This window comes from Numenius arquata, chromosome 25, assembly GCF_964106895.1.
Source record: "Numenius arquata chromosome 25, bNumArq3.hap1.1, whole genome shotgun sequence".
NCBI classification, from domain to species: domain Eukaryota; kingdom Metazoa; phylum Chordata; class Aves; order Charadriiformes; family Scolopacidae; genus Numenius; species Numenius arquata.
The window spans coordinates 4,209,360-4,231,777 of NC_133600.1; the positions used below are offsets into that span (position 1 = coordinate 4,209,360).

The 22,418-nt window shown below is 43.8% G+C and overlaps 1 protein-coding gene across 1 annotated transcript in view; it reads right to left on the bottom strand.

The window, feature by feature from the left end:
• Positions 1 to 1,762: 1,762 nt before the first annotated feature.
• The window catches only part of CPAMD8 (C3 and PZP like alpha-2-macroglobulin domain containing 8), a 47,805-nt gene continuing 27,149 nt past the window's right edge, over positions 1,763 to 22,418 (bottom strand). Inside the window, exons 28-42 of the mRNA XM_074164024.1 lie at positions 21,960 to 22,116; positions 21,407 to 21,481; positions 19,422 to 19,587; positions 18,776 to 18,862; positions 17,294 to 17,430; positions 16,761 to 16,916; positions 16,305 to 16,367; positions 15,671 to 15,909; positions 13,083 to 13,170; positions 9,414 to 9,488; positions 8,585 to 8,690; positions 8,384 to 8,494; positions 7,480 to 7,692; positions 6,942 to 7,016; positions 1,763 to 1,935 (exon numbers count right to left, since the gene is read on the bottom strand). Of these exons, the coding sequence (XP_074020125.1) occupies positions 1,763 to 1,935; positions 6,942 to 7,016; positions 7,480 to 7,692; positions 8,384 to 8,494; positions 8,585 to 8,690; positions 9,414 to 9,488; positions 13,083 to 13,170; positions 15,671 to 15,909; positions 16,305 to 16,367; positions 16,761 to 16,916; positions 17,294 to 17,430; positions 18,776 to 18,862; positions 19,422 to 19,587; positions 21,407 to 21,481; positions 21,960 to 22,116 (1,921 nt within the window). The remainder of the gene's footprint in view (positions 1,936 to 6,941; positions 7,017 to 7,479; positions 7,693 to 8,383; positions 8,495 to 8,584; positions 8,691 to 9,413; positions 9,489 to 13,082; positions 13,171 to 15,670; positions 15,910 to 16,304; positions 16,368 to 16,760; positions 16,917 to 17,293; positions 17,431 to 18,775; positions 18,863 to 19,421; positions 19,588 to 21,406; positions 21,482 to 21,959; positions 22,117 to 22,418) is intronic.

Here is a 22,418-nt window from a genome sequence, read left to right on the forward strand (position 1 = left end):
CCTTCATCATGTCAACTACATTCTGCAAATATCTGGCCCCAGACAAAAAGGACTGGGAACTACGTATGCCCAGCTTCTAGGATACCGCCTGGTTTGTCCCCATGCAGACATTTTTCTGGAATAAAATTGCCTTTATTCTGGAATGGAATGTCTATGCTGGGATACATTCTTGTCATGGTTCCTGTGTAAACAAGCCCTAAAAATGAATGGAGCTGGGCTTTTTCCTGTTTCCATTCACTAATAAACACCCCCAAAAGGAGTTTCCATCCCACTCTGGGTCCTGGTAACAATAGAATTGGGAAGATAAAACATTAATCCTATTTTGCAACAGGCAATTGCATGTAACTCCTCCAAAGAGAACAATGCTGCTCCAGGCAGGAAGGGAAACAAAAACATCTTGGTTCCTGCCCTTTTGGAAACACAAAGCTTTTGGTTTTAGTTTCATCGTGTTGCTTGGGGCAGGTCAGTCTAAGGGAGTCCACTCTGACACCAGTGATCTGTACTGGGTAGCAGACCAGATTACCGTATCCAGAATGACCATTACGTGGGGAATCCTACTGGGAGCCGAATAAACGTGACTGGTGAAGTCAGGCAAGCATTTAGAAGGACTGCACTGTGGATCAGCTTTATTTTCACACCAGGGTTACAGGGAGGAAAGGGGCTGAGAAAGCCCCGAGCAGCCCTCGTCAGCACATAGTGCGACGCCAAGGGGACTCACCCATCTCATCCTTGTCACTGCTCTGGCTGGAATTGTCCCCCCCCTGAAGCCTGCAGTCCTATGGTGGGCAGCCAAGCCCTTCAGCCCTGACAGGGGATTTCACTTTTCTCTGGTAAAACGTACCCCCCAACAACTTCCCCGAACACGGAGCCACCAGGGAAGTTCTTCTCTTGCGGGACGTTGTTGTGGGTGCAGCAGACTTATGGGCTGGGGAAGATGATTTAGCCTCTTGCTATGTCATAATTAGCAAAACACACTGATTTTTATTATTATAATTTGAGAGAAAACTTCTCAGCCATCTTTCCTCAAACAGCAGTTCAGCTAAGCACAAGGCCTGGACTTAGCTTCTAAATGTAGCTAGGAAATGGCATTTGCAGTATTCTGATAGTAGAGAAAACACTTTGAAATGGTCTATAGGTTTGAATTCCAGCCCCTATTTTTTCTCACCTAGAGGGCACAGCATATTGGTCTCCCATCCTTGGAAGTACTCCAAAGAGGATGCACAAAAGGCAGGAAAATGGACAGAAAAAAAATAACGCTGAGTGTCCCCCCCCTTAGCGCTCCAGGTCCCCCCCACGGGGCAGCAAAGCCTACAGTTCTGAGTGCATCAGGAAGTAGTCATCGTTCGGTTTCTGTTCTGCAGCAGGTCGTCTGTAGGAACAAACTCATACAGGAGTTGATTCTGAGCCTCTTCTCTTCATTTAAATTATATATTTCTGTTGAAAAGAGAACATAACGAAGAAAAGTCATTTTTCCCCCATGACATACCTTTGTGACACATCACTGGGGCTGGGAAGAGAAAAGCTTTTAAGGTCGCTTTTTATTCTGCTAGCAATGGAGACGTTCAGGTCACGAACACTTTTATACGCTGCCCTAGCAAGGGTCTTCTTCCTGGTGATTCCTTGCCAAAGAGGTTAGGAATTCAGTTGTAAGAATGTCCCTTTTGAAGAACTGAATATATTTGACCCAATACATGAGTTAGTATTATATTATTATACTGTATGTTGACTCTTAAACCAGCTTTATGATCCCCCACCCTCGGGCTCACCATTCTACTGTGGTCACTACTTCCTGAATCTTGTCCACTTCTTTTATCGTGCTTGTTGTTGTCAGTTCTGCCACAATCTCAAAAGCGTCCGCTTCCGACGCGTAGGGGTCCGGGTCGTATTCATAGGAGTAGTACGACAGGTCTGTCTGCAGGGGAGGACCTTCCTCCGCTGGAAAGGAAACCGCAGAGTCTCAGGGTGTGCTTTAGTCAAAGAAACTGAATTTTGGCATCAGACATTGCATCACGGAGAAGGGGAATGATGTAAGAGGAAAGGAATTTTAATCAGGGAGACAAATCAGGGGCCAAATGAGTGCCTTGCACGAGTAAAGGAGGCTACACGTGTCAATGGGGCTACACGCGCATGCCGAGGTTCACATGCAAGGAGAAAAGCTGCTGTAAAATCAGAAGTTTGAATTTCCCAGTCTGAGACCTGGGGACTTGGAGAAAAAATGAAAGGAATCATAGAAAAAAAGAAAAAAGAGCCATATAGTTTGAAAAAAATAATCTCAAAGTCTCATTTTAAAGTATCTAATTAACTGAGGTGATAAAGTTAGGAACCAGGTCACTCTGAGACCTGTGTCTGGTAAGATAAAAGCAAGAGGCATCTTTGGGAACACCAGATGTCACACAGACGTTACTCTGCACCCCAAAAATGCATCTCTCTCCTTTGACTTGGTCCAGGCCAAGTGCCTCAGTTAAGGAGAGACCAATCCATATGAAGATGTATAACGTGAGCGTTCTTTTAAGCACTGTTTTATAACAGTTACAAAGTTAGAGGGCAGACTGTGATGGAGCAGTTTATTTGGTGCATGTCATGAAAGAGATCAGCGAGATTTCCTTTCAGCCCAAAAAGAATGAGGATTTTGGCACAACAGGCCAGGACCCTACATCAAAGCCATCTGCTTCGCCCTCAGCCTGAACTAGCAGTAGGTGAAACATCTGCTCCAGCACGATCACACACCGCTGAGAGACTTCCAGCCTTTAAGGTTGGAACAGAGGCATCACAGGCAGAAAGGTGTATTTATCCTCCTCCGGTCTGTACTAAGACATGGGCAGGTCACACAGTGCATATCCCACCCCAGCTGGGCTGTGTCTCTATGCCGGGTGATCCCTCACTGCCCGAGGGATCGACACTGTCCGACTGCAAGATAAAACTTCTAGGAATATCAATAGGTCCCCGTTTTCTAAACCGTTCCTCAAGTCAGCTCAGCCATCCATCTTTCCTGCTTGCTCTCCGCTCTAATCCAAACCAAAGCAATCACTGAAATGTAGTTGTTGCAGGGAGGCAAAGCATCTCCCCCCTCAAAGTTGGCTTTATTTAAGGAAAATGCTCATCAAAGCCTTTGAAAAATGTTTTTTCTCTAGAAATAAAAATATTTGGAGGCTCTTCCCCGTTGCCTCCCACATCCTCCCAGCCACAGGCTCAGCCCAAGGCAGGGGAACACTCGCCTGAAAGCAGAGTCAGTCTCTGTGTTCGCTGCTTCTTGGCCTTCTCCATGTGAGAACCTGCCAGATCATGAGCTCGCTCTATGAATGGATGATTGCTGTCCACCAGGGACAGAATTAACATCACAGACCTCGCTCTTCCCAGGAATGCAGCCTTGGAATCAAAGCAAAGAGGAAAGGCCGACGTTTCCTGTTGCATACAGACCACTCCCCCATCTCCAAATGTTTGTGCCTGAGCCAATGTTTGCTGAACACCGATGGGGTGAAAGGAAAAATGGCCCCCGGCCAGTTCAATCAAGCCTCAACGAACAGCGGTGCTGGGAATAACGCGCCTGGCCAGGGGGTGTTGCGAGATGACTCCACCTGGAAGCAAAGTTCACCCTGATGTCCCTGTTAAGAGCTAGCGATGGGTGATGGCATTTAATTTTTTTTAAAAAAAATATAACGCCACGACCAAATAAAAGTATCATAATTCCACCTAGAATTTTCTTCCAGCCACTGGCCCTTCGAACTGCGAGAGCAGAACCACACAACTAACGGGGCTCCAGCTGATGGGGGGTCAGGCTGGGAGCAGCACCGGTACCACTGGGTGCTGCTGCCCCACACATCCATGTGGTTTTCCCATCAAACACACGTAAAAACACAACGTTTCCGTGATATCAACATACTGTTTTCCAACATCAGTGGTGATACATTTAGCATTTTCAGCAGAGAAGATTTAGGCAATTTCAGAAGAGCGCTAACGATCTATGGAAGCAATCAAAGAGCCACCTCATCAGAGAGTTGTTAATCAGAGCTACTGAGGATCCCTGAGGCTCTGAAACCCACCCATATTTTTGTAGCCTAGTGTGACAATGATCATAGGGAACCACAGAGAGAGGCGCTGGAGATACCGATACTCCAGTTGGCAACCAAATTCCTGCTCCAGGAGCTTTCAGTCCATACAAGCACGACAGGACCAGGCTGTGGAAGCACACGAGCAGAGCTTCAGTGCTTATGAGGCAGAGGTGGGACCATGCTACTCATCAAAAACCACTCCCATCCCTCCCAGTCCCAGTAATCCACCAGTGAGAAAGAACAGCTGAGGAAGGCGATTTGGACACGAGTTGTTTCAGCTGAGTCTGTCCCCTGCACACTTCCCTCTCAGTCAAGAGAATACTTCTAAGGATGCAAAGAGGTTTTACCCACCTGTAGTTTTAAGATCAAACCTCAGCTGTTCTGCCTGACTTGCTGCAACATCTGCTGCAGGCTTCTGAAAGGCATTTTAAAATGCTTTGACAACAGCTAGGTGCTGCAAGAAGCACTGCATCCCGAGTTTTCAGGGCCACCTACGTACAATTGCTTACCTTGCCCAGCATAACTCAAAAGCTGTCGTTTATTCTACCGAGCTCCCTGGGGTCTATGGAACTACGCTGCGAGTCTGTGTGTGCCAGCTCGAGCCCCGACACGTTACCAAGTTCCCCGCTGTTTGCTGGAAGGAAGCTGGAGCTCATTGTTTCCATTGCTGGGGTAACACAGACCAGCGCTAACAATGAAAGCATCAATCACAGCCAGCCCAGCCTGCACAAGCCATACGGCAAATACAGAAGGATTTCAGACTATATATAAACACCACGAGGTTTTCTCCGAGAAAATGGTATTTCCTGAAGATTAACACACAGAGGTGGTTTCACCAACCTGCCCTAAGCTTGATTTGGCTCCTGGAGTTTTGCATCCTTTTAGGAAATCACAGATTTAGACATGGCTCATCAGAACTTTCACTAGGAACCCCGAGCACCTGAGCCGACTTAAACCAATCACATGCTTCAATGCTAACAAACCAGAGAGTCCAAAGGAGACCCGTGTGGAAGGAGGGATTCATTCATTTGTTAAACTTTGATTCATGTACCGTGTGGTTGACCTGAGACGAGCCCAGAGGATTAATGAAAATCACATGCTGGGCGCTTTTCCTGATGCAGGATTTAGTCAGTTTGAGTTCTGAATGCTCACTCTGCCATGGCTGCTCAGACAGCGCAGCTCGGAAGAGAATCTGCCTTCCAGGAGCCTCTCAGATGGAACCCTCACAGACCCTAGAACAAAGCCAGCTCTAAATGCTTGTGCTGGGACAAACACATCCTTATGGCGTATGGGTTTGTTAATCTAATATCTGTATAAAATGCCACACACACAAGAAAATAAAATCAGAATTTCCACTTTTGCTCTTATTGTTAGTCTTCTGAGCCAACAGTGCTTTTGTCTGTTTAGGACAGAAACCAGAGGCTTATTTTTTTTAGACAGACACTTTAATGCAGATTATTTCAGAAACATTGTTCTAAAAGTTTTTGGATTTTGGACTACCGTCAAGTTTGACAATTTTTTTCCCAGGTAACCATATTTTTACTACCAAATTTTTTATTTTAAAATAATGTAATTGCAGTGCCATTCTGTAGACCAACAGCAAGACATTTAGCATGGCCTCGCATACCAGCAGCGCCCTACAGAGAGTCTGGGAACACTGCTTTAAAGGGCTCAGATTGCAAACACAGTTTCCATGCTGAGGACAGAGTATTTGCACAGAATAAAAGGCAACAAGCCTTTAATTCATCTCTGTTATTCTAACGGACAGCAATCTGATCTATATACTCATAACGCGAAATCCAGAACCGAAGGGAGGGAAAACAGGAGAGACATTACCCACTTTAAGGTGGAATGACCCATAGAAACAACCACAACGCAATATTCACTGTGATTTTACACCTTCATAAGAAAACTGCCCATCAACTTCTGTAAAGCAGAGGAAGGGGAAAAAACAGGATGGTGTCTCTCATGTCAGACACATCCTAACCTGAACTCTAGTGCTCAAGAAGGTCTTGAGAAGGTACAGAGTCTTCTCTTGAAGAATTAACTTGTTTTACCAATTTTTTAGGAGAGTTAGAGGCCAGGGGAAAATTAATGAGTGGAAAGCAGCCAGGAAAAATCTAGTCCAGTTTATTTACTAGAAACAGCATGAAACAAACTATTCTATTGACCTTCCACTGCTTCTTGGTGGGATTTATTGTGAGCCATGAGCAAGTTCGACATGAGTCTTGGAAAAAACTGTATGAATATAAGCACCAAATAAAATGAGCAGCCAAATTCCTGGCTACTCCATCTACTGACCTTAACAGTTTTGCTCACTAAGGCCCTTTATTCCAAAGAGCAGCTCGGAGAGAATCAAGTCTGCCAGCTCAATTTTTGCCCAGAACTGCTAGGGACAAAGTTAATCCTCCTGGATTCTAGTTCTTGCAATGGTTTGGTCTGTTGTCATGTCCTGTGAAGTTGTTTGTTGAAACACATTACATCAGCCTGGTTTAAATGTCATCTTTCCAGCTTAATATTGAAGAAAAGATCACAGAGTGGGAGTTGCTCAAACACACCAAGGCTGAGAAAATCAGAGGGTCACTTGCCCGCTCCTGTGAACAATTACCTAAATCTTGCACATGCACTGAATAGAGCAGGTCTCATGCGGGATTTCCTGAAAGGAAAAGGACTAGAAGAGCTACTCTGTTGTTCAACAGTTATCACCTTAAGTTTCCTTGATTGCTTTATTTTTCTGGTTTCTGAATGTTCTGTCTTTTAGAAAACATAAGGAAATTCGTCATCTTTATTTAAAGGTGCATAAGAGCCATGTATACTTATATATAGTGACAAGATAAGCTTTGACATTGCTGAAGAAAAAGGCCTTGGATAAATGCAAAGGTACGACATTACCTGCTGGAGTTTGTTGAACACTGGGTTGCTCAGCTGTGTGGGAGTGCGTCTCCCTTTCTTCTGGCAAATTCTTGGCTGTAAACAAAAAGAAAAATACATGCATTGGTCATAAAATATGTTAATGAATCTCTAGAAAATGCCTGCATTTCCAGAGGTGGTGTACTCAGTCACTGAGCTACCACACTGCACGCCTTGAAAGCCCAAGCAGAATCTCCAAGGAATGTTACATTTCATGGATGTAATTTTTATCTAGGATTATTCCTCATGGATAAAACAGTATCACTGATTTGCTCTGAAGCTCATTCTGATTGGTAAAAACGTATTCATAAGAACAGAAAGCCAGTTATTCTGAGCTTAGCAGAAAGGCAGCTGCTCTTACAACTTATCTCCTGTAGCACGGGTAGCAAAATAACACAGAGGAGGCTTTGAATTCTCCTTTTTTCCCTGCCACGCGTATATAATTATTATTTGCTTAGATGAGGATTTGTAGTGTTCTGCAACTAGATCATAACAGAAAAGGGAACTGAATGAAACCTACAGGCAGAACACTGAGACATGGGCATCTGTTCTATCCTTGTATTATTCCTGCACGATGCTACTTCCATCTGGCAGTGGTTGGGGTAGATCTGTCCATCCGATCCACACACAGGCTCCCCGTCGTAGCCACAGTCTCGCGAACACATGCACTGCTCAAAGTACTCATCCTCCAAGCAGCCAAAAATGTTATTGCATGGTCCGGAGTGAACAAAACCTGAAAAGCAAAGAAAAACAGCCAAAGCAATATTTTTGCGTAGCATGGGGAGGGGGAAGATGGAGTGGCAATTTTCTCCTGTTTCTCTAAGTTTTCATCTTGAATTCCATAAGATTTCTTATAGGAATTTACAAATTCGTTAGAATAAAAAGCTCTGGGAACAAAGTTGTCCTTCTGAAAGAACCACATTGCAGCAGATCCCAGATACAGGATAAAGCAACTATTTTGTATGACACAGAGGACAGAGAGGAACGTAGAGTTTCTGGGGAGAGTTACTGCTTTTACTGATGCATGAAATTGTTCAATTTTCTTACAGTTAATTGTGAAACTCTATTGCAAGATACTTTAGAGAAAGAAAACAAAATTGCATTTTAATAAACATAAAGGTAAAAACTCTTTAACACATCTCACTTTGTGCAGGTTCTTCCAGAATTACTCATTATATCTTGCCTCTGAAGTACATACTAGTCACTTTGGGGACTACAGAGTAGACTCCGTTGGTCTGTTTGACTGTCACTAGTTTAATACTGCTATCCCACAAACCTTTGTAAAACTTCCATTAATGCACACAGTGAAAGAAAGCATTTCTCTAAATATAATTTTCAGTTCTGAACTCCTGGAAAGTATGTCTGTGGGCTCCACTTTCCAAAAAAAAAAAAAAAAAATTCTGCTTGGCTTTGGTGCAACTTACCACCCCACTGGCTAGCTGAGCTTTCCACCTCATTGCACGTTGGCCCATCACACAGCTCCCGAGCCAAGGGACTGTTCTCACTCACGTTGTAGAAACGAGTTGCTTCAAAAGCTGCAGATCAGCAAGAAAAAGAAATCCCAACTGAGCCTTAAGCCTAGAGCTCTAATGCTGAAAAAAAACCTAAGGAAAACAGGTACCCACCTGGCTCATAGTAATCATACACTTTGATAGGAACAGGAGCTGTTTTCCCAACTATATGCTCTCTGAAAGCTTGGAACTTCACACAGGTCATGCACTGGCTTGGAATCTGTAGGAAATTATGTAAAAGACTCATTGTAACCAAAAAATGCACTTTAAGGGAAGAGAGAGACAAATAAACATAGCACGTGCCCCATATGTAACACGCTGGGCTGGACGCTTGGGGAGAACGAAGCCACCTCCAATCCTAGGTATAGAGACAAAGATCATGAATGAACCAGGATGAATTAAAATATGTGATACTTTGTTGGCCTTCAAAGCACAGACTCACCACACAACGATGTCAGAAAGTCAAACCTGAAAGTCCAGCTGTATTCTCTGGCTTACCTAACACCACTCCTGTCATCAGCCAGCTCGTTAATGCAACCAGCTAACGATTTAGTGCTGCTGACCAAGCCAGGAGAGATCTCATCTTCCACACTGAGGTATGTGTGGTGAGATCTGAATTAGACTGCATTTTTAGTTCATCCTTCTAGCAATGCTTGTGCTACCCGGAGGTGAGATTCTTTTGAGGCAAAAACTAAGTGATCTCTGCCCAGAAATTCTATACGGGCTGAAGCGAATCACCTGCCTCTGTTATACTTTGGTTTCCGACCAAACCCCCAACACCCACCTGCCTCAAAAGAGGCTCAAGCAACCACCCAGTCAATGCTTTGTGAGAATCCTCCTCTGTGAGGGACCAGCAACACCAACAGACCATATCTACGCCTGATCCACTGGTCATTTGCCTTTCATTGAAATGCCATATATTTATAAGAAACAAAGTCATTACCTCATCAAAATAAAAAAGGACTTTTCTTCCATCCACTTCATATCTTTTTAATCCAATTTGCTTGTTCATCAATAACTGGGGGGAAAAATATCAACAGGTTTAGTTTCGTCTCATTTTATAGACAACAGTTTGAAATTAGAGAAGAAGAAAGATTTTAGACTGCTCAGAAAACTGATCAGACACTAAATCCCAGGGATTTCTTCTGCTGGAAAAGTAAGTTTCAGTAAGAGAGGGGAAACGCAGAGAGGAAGGCAGTTGCTGTCATACAACTGAAGAAAAAGCCATCTCGGTTCTTTTCCATGAGGGATGAGGAACACTTGCAAGGTGCACAGCTCTGGGTGTCCTTCCTGGTCCCTGGTGTGTTTATCTCCCTCAGACTATGCCTGACACATCACCCACAATCTAATTGAATAGTTCCTGGATTGTTTTCAGTACCAAGGCTCAAGCAAGACCTCAGAGACCCCAAAACATTTGATAAAGTCTCTTATTTACACTCCTTCAGGCTGCCAGGGAATTATGCTGCCGGATCACACTGGGTATTAAAGGTCCCCTTCTCCCACCAGCTGAAAAATCCAAAGCATTCCTCTGCCAGGAAAATTAATCCTTACATTTGAAAAGAGCAGCCATTTGAGAGAGCCCTGGGCATCCTGCCTTTTGACGCCCGGGGTCAGGAGACTCATCTTCTCGCCCTCTGAGGCCCAGAGATATGTCATTGGCATTGCATCAGTCAGGCCCACAGACCACCTCTTCTTGTGCTTTTTATTTATTGGGATGATCTGCGTATCTAAGGAGTATCGGAACCCAATCTAAGGGTACTTCCCACATCTGGGGTGCTGCTGCCCCCGATCTACCCCAGCCATTTGTAGAAATGCTGTAGCTCATCTCCCCGTGCTGAGGCAGGTCTGTAGGTATCTCATGACCATGGTCTTCAGAGGAAAGTGCAAGAGCCCTCATTTATGGAATTAGTGCACCACCTCAAAGAATCTAGTAACTATCTCCCTGCTACGGAATGCTAACAAATTGCCACCAAAACATAAAATAATTGTACAAAATTTTATTTTAAAATTTCCAAAAGAGTTACTCCTGTGATTTTCCATATTTGGCATGCTAACATCTCCATATTGTAATGGCTGACATGCTGTATGTACTTGATCAGCCAATGAATCGTTACTATTTTGATAAATTGTATTCAGAACACATCTATCGTGTGAAAAACATTTAATCCAGAAGCTGGGAGGATGGTGGTCCGTGGAGAAGGACTCCTGTGTTTTAATCCCAGTTTGGGGAGCAGAGTAAGGGCCAGAGCAGATACTTTAATTCTATTCTCCAAACCGTCCTGCTCTTTTAACCTCTCTGTCAGACAATCCCATTTGTGACAAAGGGATAATATTTCCTTGCCGCCTTTTTTTTTTTTTAATGTTCCTAAGTTATTTTAAGATCTTAGAATGAAAAAACTCTGTGGAAAGGAGAACAAAGCATCATTATGATTACGCATGAAAAAGAACGACATGAAGCAAAAAGCATTTCTACTGAAATTAGCCCAAACCTGCTCCTGACAGCTTTAACCGTGAATTTCTCCAGCGTAGTGCTTCTAGCTGTAAAAGCCTGCACGCAGCTTCCTGCTATTACTGTAACAAGCAAAGGAACATGTGTTTAAGTCCCACGCAATATGGAAAGGGCCAATTTAATTTGTCCTTATAATTTTAGGGGCCTGATGGTGGCTATTATTACTCAGCAGTAGATGGCTGCAGACAGTCCTTTTATGAGGGCTCGGAGAGGCTGGCGCCACCGGGAAATGCTCAGCTCAGCTAAAGTTGCATTTTTCTGGTGAAGCTTGATATATACCAGCCTGCGGTGACCTCCTGACCTTGTCGACACCCGGCATTATTAGAAGGATTTGTGGCTGCAGAGCCAGGGGGGCTGCCATGGCCGGGGAACAGAGCCTTCATTAACCCATGGCGGCCCCGGAGCCGCGCGTGGGCTCGCTCTGCGCACACTGCTCCCTTGTCAGGCCAAACAACACACAAGGAAACCTGATTTACAGCCCTGCCCTCCGTGCCGGGAGGAGAGGGAAAGAGCCAGGGTAACACAAAAACGCAGCAGTGGGAGTGACAGGACTGGCCTCTGCTGAAGGTGGTGTTCAAGACACAAGACAAAACTAGTACTGGATCTTCAGTGGAAGAATTTCATTTTTGTCAGCATGATTTGGATATACATTTGATAACCACGAACAGGTGGTGTCTGCACCTTCACTGCCTACCTATATATACGCTTGAGCTTTGTCCCTACATTTCATTTTTTACAGCTGCAAAGGGTTTCTGCAATAAAAAAAATGGAATTCAGCTCTTCAAGGGGAACGTTGCCCCTCGAAGATGTGATATCCTTCCTAATTTAACAAGATCTCCTACTGCCCAGAGAAAGTAATTCTGTTCTGGTTCTGGAAATGGACTGCCCAGTGCTGAGTCCTGAGCGGGGAACCCTCTCTCCAAATCGAGGCACCGATACATGGTTTTTTTGCCCAAAGATCTTCCAAAACGGTGGGTTTTGAACCAGCTCTTTTGCACCTGAACAAGCACTGAAGAAGTAAAGAAGTATGCGCTGCGTGAAGTACCTGACATCCTTCTGAGGTCTGCAGGGACCTAACTCGGATCAGCTTTGCGCTGCGGGAGCTCAGCCTTCCCAGTTAAGGGAGAGAATCAGCTCCTTTTTCCATTAAGCCAGGGGGAGAAAGGAACGCAAGTGACCTGCTGTTTTGTGCCCAGAGACCCTCACATATGGAGACTCTGTTGCTTCTCTACCCATAGATGCAGGAACATGAGATTCAGACAGGCAACAAGACGCCACAAGGGAAAGCACAACCTCCTCATCTGCTTTATACTAGTTTATACTTTTATACTATACTTTATCCTCATATGCTTTATACTACACTACTACTTTATACTTTATACTATACTTTATACTATACTTTATACTTCCCAGCTTTTGGAAGCAAAATACTTTTTACCTCTTTACTAGTTCTCAAGGATTTTACATCTCTTTAGTTACACAGTTCTTAAAAACTCTTATTTGCAGCATAAAACCCACCAGCGAATACACCGTGACGCTTCCCCAAAACAGAAAGTAAAGCTACAGATGAGGGTTCATCTCCCCTAGAGGGCTGGCTGGGTAAGAGGCACATTCTGTCCACCTCACTCTGCCTCGCAATAAACATGATGTTCTCCCAGAAGGAAAAGAAGAAAAAAAAAAAAAAAAGAAAAAGGCAAAAAATTCCAAGACACAGAGCCTCCAAAGAAATGGAATCCAGATGTTGGAGATAACACAGCCCACTAAGAAGCCATAAACAGCTCCTGTTAGAGCACATTTTCACTTCAGCATTTCCAAACGGGTCTCATTTAATTACTGTGCACTGTGCTCAGTAATAAACCTTCATTTGGCCACGTTCGGTACTTTTGTTAGTCTTGCTCAGAACATCTGTTTACTCATTTCAGATAAATAATTTTTGACAAGTGAAATCGTCTTCCTCCCCCAATTTTAATGGCATCTTTTCGGATAGTGCTCTAACATTCAATGGCATTTGCTTCCTCTTGCTTCCCAAAGGGAATCCCTGCCAATTGGAGCACCAAGTCCTGGCCCAAGATCATGCCTTGAACTCTCATTGCAACATCTTACCTGCTCCAGGCTTTCAATATCTGCGCGGAACCCCGAGAACAATGGCACTTCCAAGACAGCCATGTTAGAAGATCCAGAGTGCAGCCACCTTCCCATGAGAACAAAAAGAGAGAAAGAATGAAAACCAACTCAGGATCCAAGAGAACAAATGGTACATGGACAGCTCAGGATGGAGAACAACTGAAACAAGCTAAAGAGGAAAAAAAATATTAAAAGGATCTACTCTTCTTTGAAGGATTTGTTGAAAGCCACAGTCTCCTTTATTTTACAAAAATCCTCTTTTCTGCTGTTACTCCACAAAAATTAAGCACAATTCACAGAGGGCAGAGAAGTAGGAGATGCCCAGGCGAATGGATACAGAAAAGCAGGAGGGATGTAGTCTCCTGTGGAGCTGCCTGCATTCTTTTCAACTAATCACTGAGAAAATACATATGGTAAAAGGAAATAACCCCTTGGAGTAGAAGAAACTTCTGTTCTTTCCCAAGTGGAGGGGAGTAAATGGATTGTGGTGTATAAGGAGTGTTACTTCCCAACACCAGGCAGAGTCACTCAACCCTGGGGTTTCGTAAATGGCCATTTCCCCCCAGCATCTAATTGACATTGAGAAAAGCATCTTTGCTAATGAGTCAGCAAACTCGCTCCCTAGTTACTAGTGTTAAAGAATTCACTCTATATCATCCTCTAGAATACCAATGAAGACTCCAAAAAAACCACTGAAATTCAGAGTTGTTCCTGCTGAAGTGTGCATTAAAAAAACCCCACAAGAAGGGGTGGAGAGAAAGTTTATTTGTGCCATTGCGAAAGATTTCAATTTTTTGCAGTATGGCAGAGGAGTCGACACTATAATGAAGCTCCTACTAATTCCAGAACAATACTCCTTTTCTCTGCACTCACCCAGAGTCAGCTCCAAACTCTCCCTCTTTGGCAGATTACCTGTTTGCTCCTTAGTCACACCACGAGGACAACGAGCTTGGACCCAGGAGAGCTTATTAGCTCATGCCCAGCACCGAGAAAACACAGTGCGCAGCTGCCAGGCCCAAATCTGCCAGACCTGAACTGGCTCCTGCAGGGCTACTTGGAAGCCTCTCTTCAGAGACCCCCACAGCTAGGGTGGGTGGTGAGTTTGCTGAAGCCCTGGATGTAAGGCCACAGCCAAGCTCATACACCCACAGCAGCACGAGATGCTCTGTGGAACATCCAGTTGGCTCTGTGTAAACCAGTTCAGGGCTGAAAGTCTCCCAGAGACATTACACCTTGTTAATCCTGATAACTCCATGCACCATACTCCCCAAAAAATCGTACAGTATCCCTTTACCTGCATTTTTCCCATTCTCTCTTCTATCACAGCCTTCTATTTCCCATACCATTTTTTACCCTAACTCCTCAAGAGTGCCCCAAGGACTTCACTGAGCGTGACAACACTTAAACAATCACATTCTGAAGCTCAAAATATTTCAATTGTCATCCTTAGATGCACTGCTCTATTTGCATTGCCTAACTAAGATGATGAAGGAGTTAAAAGAGCATCATTACAGGAAGAAGGGGAGGAAAGGGAAGATTTCATTTGCTTTTGTTTTCTTTCCAAGCAATCAATCTCCCTGGACTGGGCTTCCTCTCAAATTTCTGTCTTTGCTCCAGCAATTCCCAGGGCAGAAGTTTCAGAAATAACAACAGAAAGGTTGTGTTGATGCAGGGCAGCCTCCTTAGTTACAGGCATCTTCAAGGACTGACAAGACTCTATAAGCCACCTCCCCAACACTAGCTGCAGCGCTGACTGTTTAAGCAAAACACGTAAGTGGATCGGATACAGGTCAGAAACTATTCTCGCTGCTGGTTCTTGACAGACAAGCTGTTTTCTCTTAATATCTTAAGTTTCCCAATCTATGAAATGAGGCAGAACTGCTAATGTCTCTGAAAAGTGCTTTGAGAGCTAGGAATGAACTTCTGGAGCTTTAGTATCATGCCATCTTTAAAAATTATTTTAAATTTCCTTATGCAAAATAAGGAGAGAAACAATGAGCTTTAGAGAGCTTACTAACAAATACCTGCATATTTATCATAGAGTCCAAATTCATAATGCACCTGCTGTTAGGCTTCTGGTATCCAAAACTGAAGAATAAGCAACTCAAAGTCAAATCAAAAATCTTTATAAAACTATCGAAGCGATTAAGATATGAGTTAATCAGCTGAAATTACCTCACTCTTCTACAATACAAGCCAATGACATTTGATTTGTCTTCTTCAGGTTTTGGAGAGGCAATAATGAAACTAAATAACAAAACCCCAAGGTGTTGCCCTCTTGATAGATTTTGTTCTTTTTTCTCTACCTTTGACATACACTTAACACTAAAATTATTAATGCCAGCAGACAAGGCTCGTGAATGTCCATGCAATAACTCTGTCCTACAACCCACAATTACGGTTGAAATTCTGCATGTGAAGAGCTTCTGTCTTACACTGTTTGAGAGGCAGACAGTGCAGCAAGAAAGAATTTGATATTTTTCCTGTATCAGTATAGACGTGCTGCTCAGCAAACTAGATGGTCTCCGAGAAACAGGCAGGACGTGATGCAGACTGGCATTTCCTACCTAGTGCACGTCTCCAGTATGACCTTGTATTCCTGATGGTCCTGATCCGAAGCCGGGTCATCATCATCCACCAGAGCCCTCTCTCTGTGCAAGGCTTCAGAGCGGTTCTCGTCTGGAGAGACAGACCGCGGGAGATTCGGAGCTTGAAGGTGCTGCTCTGACTTTGGCTCCTTCAGGTTAACCAGGAGCTGGAAAGCTGGTTTGGCAATGGGGTCGGGTACATTGTAAGTGACATCAATCTGCAGCAGAAAGGGGGAGAAAAAAAACAACAAACCAAAGCAAAACAAATCAGGGCAGTTTATTAGACCCCATTGTTTCACAGCATCTACAAACGTTCCCCAAAGACCACCACAAACACCGGATCTCTTCAGAGAGAGGTCATGGCAGGCCGAGAGGCAATAGAAGCTTTGCAACGCAGTTTTATGTAGGTAAAGCTTTACCAGAGCAGATTCACCCTCGTACAATCACATTTACTTCTATGAATTAAATCAACACCATGCTATATAATTACTTTGAGAAAAATTCAAAGTGTGGCTCCTTCCTCACAGCAAACTGGGATTAAAAAAGTAGCAAATAGACTGTGATTTAGAGATGACCCGCTCACATACTTTCTCCAGGCCCATAGCAATTTTACCTGCATCAGACAGCAGCCTTCACCTTTGGCACTCACGAACAGCCCCGTTGGGATACTGGGGATCTGGGGAGAATCCACAGTTAAGACACGGCACTCAGAATTCAAACAAATATCAGTTTTAGCTTTATTCTGTGCAAATTATCTTTCTGGTTATGAACGAGACTGCAGAAGTGGAGTGAGGATGTCTTAATCTTTTCAGCCACCTGCATTTAACAGTGGTAGAAACAAGCAGCAGCACAAAATAAGCATCAAGCATTAGTTACGGTGAAAAATGCCTTTAACTTCAAGTGCTGCCTCCTTCACATCAGAACCCGGCCATAAAACCCCAGAAAGTCCCAAGACCTCAGTGTTTAACTTGTGCTTTTACCATTACTGAACTTATCCGAGTTGTCGTTCAAAACACAGCTCATGTGGATCGCTTTAAAAATTTGGCTACATAAACACAAAACCACCTACCACTGCAGTCTGGAGGACTTTCTTATTCATCTTGTTAAGCTCAAACGTCTCCTGGTAGTCTAGATTGGTAGAAGCCAAGGAAATGGTAAGGTTGACTCCTCCAACATAAGAAAGGATAGCATATTCAGCCAGTGCCTGCAGGGCTACACAAGTGTCCTAGGGACCAGAAGAGGGAGAGATCAGAACAGTGAGGAATACAGGAGCGCAGTAAACTTATAAACAAGCACTGTGCTGTTCAGTCATCAGCTTCTGATAGCAGAATCTTCCTTATGAATTCAGATAGCAGAAGAAATATCAGGTTGTGTCCACTTTTACTCTTAAAGGCATCTCTAAGGACAAAGTCTAGGTTCCTTTCAAATTATCATCCGAGAAGGAAGCCGTAAACAGCACTGGGAAGTTTTTCTTCTTAACAGGACACAATTGGTTTCTGTCTAGACTCTAGATGGAAACTCTGCATTGACCATTCCCAAATTAATTGATTTCTACAATTGATTATGCATGCATTGAAGCTACCTTTTTTGGAGGCAGCCCACCTGAGTAGATGAGAATCCTCCAAGTGCATTCCTCTGCTGTGAAAGCCATTTTACTACTGGGAGCGCAGAGGCCACGTCTCCTAGGAGTGTGTACGTCAAAAGGGCATAAGACGTCATTTCCACTTCTGCAGAAACAACTGCAAGGGGAAGAAATAAAAAAAAATTATCAGAATACCATCTAGATGTGAGAATCTGGGCAGGTGTAGAGACAGTTCTATGAATATTCATTAAGTTAATAGTCTATAGAGGTAAACACAGGAAGAGAAAAACGAAGTTAAAAGATGCCTGCATCCAAGATGCATTATCTTGCAAAGATATCTCTGCTTCCAACACAAGCTCTTTCCTTCACACAATAGATAACCTTCTTTCTACTTGACTGTATCCCGTAAGGAATTTCTCTCCTGCTCCAGTTCTACTTTTCTGCTGCGCACAATGTATTCCTGTCCTAGAGATTTTCATACAGTATCCAGTTAGAGCCTTCCTGAACCCTGGTGGCACCTACATCCTATTAGAAGAGTCATTGGCTTTAAGTGTCTTGAAAATTATAACATTAGTCACTGTTGTTGTGGCTTTGATCATTAGAGTCTAGAAAATCGGCTGAAATGCCAGTGACTGGAGACCTTATTAATGCTTATAAGTGTCTAAAGGGTGGTTTGAGGGAGGATGGAGCTGGACTCTTTACAGTGGTTCCCAGTGACAGGACGAGGGGCAATGGGCACAAGCTGGAACATGGGAAGTTCCATTCAAATATGAGGAGAAACTTCTCTCCGGTGAGGGTGCCAGAGCCCTGGAACAGGCTGCCCAGGGAGGTCGTGGAGTCCCCTTCTCTGGAGATTTTCAAGCCCCGCCTGGATGCAGTCCTGAGTGGTCTGGGCAACCCTGCTTCAGCAGGGGAGTTGGACTAGAAGATCTCTAGAAGGTCCCTTCCAACTCCAACAATTCTGTGATTCCGTGACTGCTGGGGATACAATCCCTAGATCCATTTGAAAATACAAAGCTAAACAGCTCTAAAATTAAGTGTATTTGGCTTCTGTCAGATTTCCATTTCAAATTATTCTTTCCTGATGGAATCCCATACGGCTCTCACTCTTCTGTATCACTCACTTTATAAAACTGGAGTGAGAAATGGTGAGAGAGCTGGGGCTCAAAAGCCAGTCCTGTCTTGAGCACACCTAGCTCTGTCTCTCATTTGCTCTCAACCAGCTCTTTCAGCATAACGTTACCTGCCTTTTACGAGCTCTCATTTCATCCAGACCCTGCCCTGACCAACTGCCATTTTCAGAATACCCTGGCTAACGAAGCTTGCTTTAGGGACCAAAACCTTGTGTCCCTCCAGAAATGCTAACAGATTGGGGAAAAAAAAAAAAGAAAGAAAATGGTGAGGGAAATTTTTAAGCGTATTATATAAACAGATGAGTAGAATACGTGCAGTCAAGTGGCCTGTTGTTGCAGCCATTCCCTCTGTCTTGGCAGTACTGGTACCTGATTGAGAGAGACCATCATTAAATCCCATGAAGGTATCTTCATCAGCAACAAGAGTTCCTGTCAAGCTCCAGTGTGTAAAGCCATCTAGAAAAAAAAAAAAAAAAGGACAGTGGAATATATACGTTATTGCAGCAGGGCTGCAGCTAAGCCTCTCTGTACAGGAAGATTAAATTCTACTTTTGCATTGACTCAAAGAACAGAGTCATGCCCCCAACTGCACTGTTCCTCCTTTTAGACAAGCATCCCCTGGGCAAGAGGCTCCCTTTGCAATTACAAAGATGGCTCAATGTGGCAAATTAGGTAATTCTCGGGTTTTGGATTAAAATACACCATCAGGGAATGTGACGTGTTACAAGGCAAACTGTCCTATCGACAGGAAAGGCACCGCGGAGGCTCTGGTGCGCTTGCCTTCCCTCAGCATCAGCTGCACGTGCAGAACTAAGGCACTCGGCCCTCTCTACGGAGAATCGGGAAAACTCTTGCCTTACAAAGTCAAATTGTGCTGTGAGAAAGACCTCATCTCTCAGGCTCTGCCCCCTCCAGTAACTCAATATATCGTTCAAGTTGTGAGGGCTTTTTGCTTGTTGCTGTAAGAGGATTCCCAGTGCAGGGACTTGCCAGGCTGGCCCCGGGAGCGCGGTACCTTGTGTAATTGCCATGCTGTTCATCTTCCGCAGCGTCACAGCAGCGGAGGGACTGTGCAGCAGCGTCAGGGCGTACGCAGTCAGGGCAGTAGTGTAGGGGTCTTCTGCTGAATACAAGTTGGACTCTAAGAAGTGTTTTGCTTTCTCAACGGCTGTTCTTTCTTCCTATATTTAAGGGAAAGAGCCCAGACATATTACCAGCCTTTTTATCTCAGAATCACTTTATCTTAGAATCACTTTATTTCGCGTTACTTTCTGTCCATTTAAAAAGAAACAAAAAAAGCAGGAAAGGTGCATTTTGCTCTCTGCAGAATGACACTAACATTTTCCCTAAGAAAAGCCACGCGTCACAAATTCAAAAAAAGGAGCAAACAGCATAGCAAGAATGATCTAGACTAATATTGAGACACATTTATTCCCACTAAAGCTGAATAAATGTCATGCCTCTGCAAGGCAGCAGATGAACAGAGCAGAAGCGAGCTCTCTACTGTAGGTTTGATTGTGTTCCTGACACTCCGGAGCGTCTAGCAGACGCCAGAGGATAATAAAGGCCAAGGTTCCCAGGGGTCCCTGCAGCCAACAAACATGTTTTATTAACTCCCTCAATGACCTCACCATGTAGGAACGTGGCTCTGATAATTTATAGAAACAATTTAATTGGACTTGATGTAATTTGGTTTCCTTTGATTTCCCTGTGGCACTAACCTTCCCCTTCCTCATTTCCTAGCTCAGATCATTAGTAACACTTGCAAATCTCCTCTAGGAAAACCATTAGATCCACAGAAACTGCACTTCCAGCAAATAAAAACACTAGGGCTGTCTCGACACACAGCAGCCCAGAGAGAGCATCACATCACTGCTTGGAGGAGGGACACTGCTGACAGGGATGCAGAAAGTTACTGGAATTGGAAGATTTTCTCATTTTTTATTTTTAATTTTTGGTAAGGTTGAAGGCCTTCCACTCCAACAAGAAGCGGGGGTTAGGGGACATCTGCTTGCAGTGGCAGCAAGGTCTCACTCTTCCAGCTCTACAGGGATGCCATCAGAAGTGCTGAGATTATCACAGAGTTTCTGATTCTGAATAAACTGCTATTTACACTGGCTGGCACAAACTCTCCATAAACTCACTGGGTTTTGCCTGAATGGGCAATCCTTTGTCCGAGTACGGATCCCCAAGACATGCTGAAACACCCCCCACACCTCCTGTTTTTATTTTCCACTTCTACCTGTGCAGACCTACTCCCCCGCCACAACTCCTTCCCTTGGCTGCTGAAGAGCAAGTGAAGAACTTTATTCCTGACTTGCTCAGCACGTCTGCAAGTAGAACTGTTTTTACCATGAGTTTTAAGAAGGAATCTCTAAAATACCAGTTATGCTGGAAGTGATTTAATTTTCTTCTACTTCAAAAATTATGCAGCACAATTGCACGGTCCCATGTAGCGATTCTTTTTTCTGGAGTGTTCCTGTTCTGTCTCATTATGGAGAAACATTTTTCTCCGGAGCCCTCAATCCAGCAGATCACAGGAGTGCAGCTCTCCAAAGACATGGTAACCTAATAGCAGTAGCATTTTGGCCACTGTACCAAAGGCAGACCGCAGAAGTTCTCTGGATCCCCGAAGCCTACGCAGCCCTAGATAAACTGCTATTAGCACCGTTTTCAACCACACCTTGAAATTACAAGGCAGAAAACATTTTTTGCAGCCATTTCTGGGAGAGGTTGGGGAATGGGGGGGTGCGGGGAAGAGTTTTGCTCTGGTGGAATTATCCTTGAGCTGGTGGTTGAAGAATGGGAGATCACCTTGAATAACTTCAGAACAGATTCCTTGACTTTAGAATAATCTCAAGGCTTTCCAACAGCCTCTGTTACCCTGATGCTGTCACCCTAGTGAGCACAGAACCTTTGAAAGTGAACAGCAGTAAATTCAAGTTTAAAAAAAGATAGAGACATTATGTAGAATATGTAGAAGGTGAGAGTTTTTGTTACCTCAGAAGTTACACCTGTTTCCAGAAGAGATGCAACCACATAAGCTGTCAGGGAGATCTTACCGTGGATTCCACCCTGGAGGGCAACAAAGACAAACCACTGGATGAAAACTAGAGAAAAGGACGCTGGATAAACAGACTCTTGAAGCAAGACACAGAATAAATGTTATAACTCTAAGAGAAGCTGTGGCATCACCGAACTTCTTGCCCTTGCCTGTAAGGAGTACGAAATGTAGGAACCCAAGCACACACCGTAGCTCCTTCCCCAGCAATAGCCTGAGAACACACTCAATGCACAAAACTCCACACTCCAAGACGTGGCTCGGAAGTGTTTTGCAAGACTCGACATCTTGCTTTCCCCTCTCACGGGACAGCACACAGATACACTCTGAAAGACTATTTTTTAACTGAAATACTCCTGTTTCTTCCTATCCCATTCCAGCCTTTCAAGTACAATGTTCATATTAGGCGTAAGGTAACTGCATCACTTCATGCTTTAACGACAACTTAAAAAATGCACCCATTGCATGATTTTGAGTCTGTAGAGTTTTTACCTGAATGTCCTTATTTAGTATCCTCCCCATAGCAGGAAAAGAACCGTCTTCTTTCTGATGCTGGATGATCCAGTCTTTGGCAGCTGTTAGCTCTTTCGGGTCAATGAAAATAAACCCACGAGACTGTGCAAAGGACTTGAGGACAAATGCTGTCAGCCTGTAAATATGAATTTATCATCTTTACTGATAAAACCAATTCAGAATAATGTATCAGTAAGGGGAAAGCAACATTCTCAGAAAGCACAAATTTGAAAAACCTTGTTGGGGAAACATTAAATACTGTTAAAAAGTTAATGGTACATAAAAGCACCTGAACACTGTCCAAACTTCTGAATAAGAGCAGGATTAAGGGTCAACAAATTAAATTGAAAAGTATAAATGGAAGATATATTTGTCATAGTTAGACATACTCTGAAATTCCGTTCCCTTTTATAGGTGCTCATCTGCCACCCAAATCAT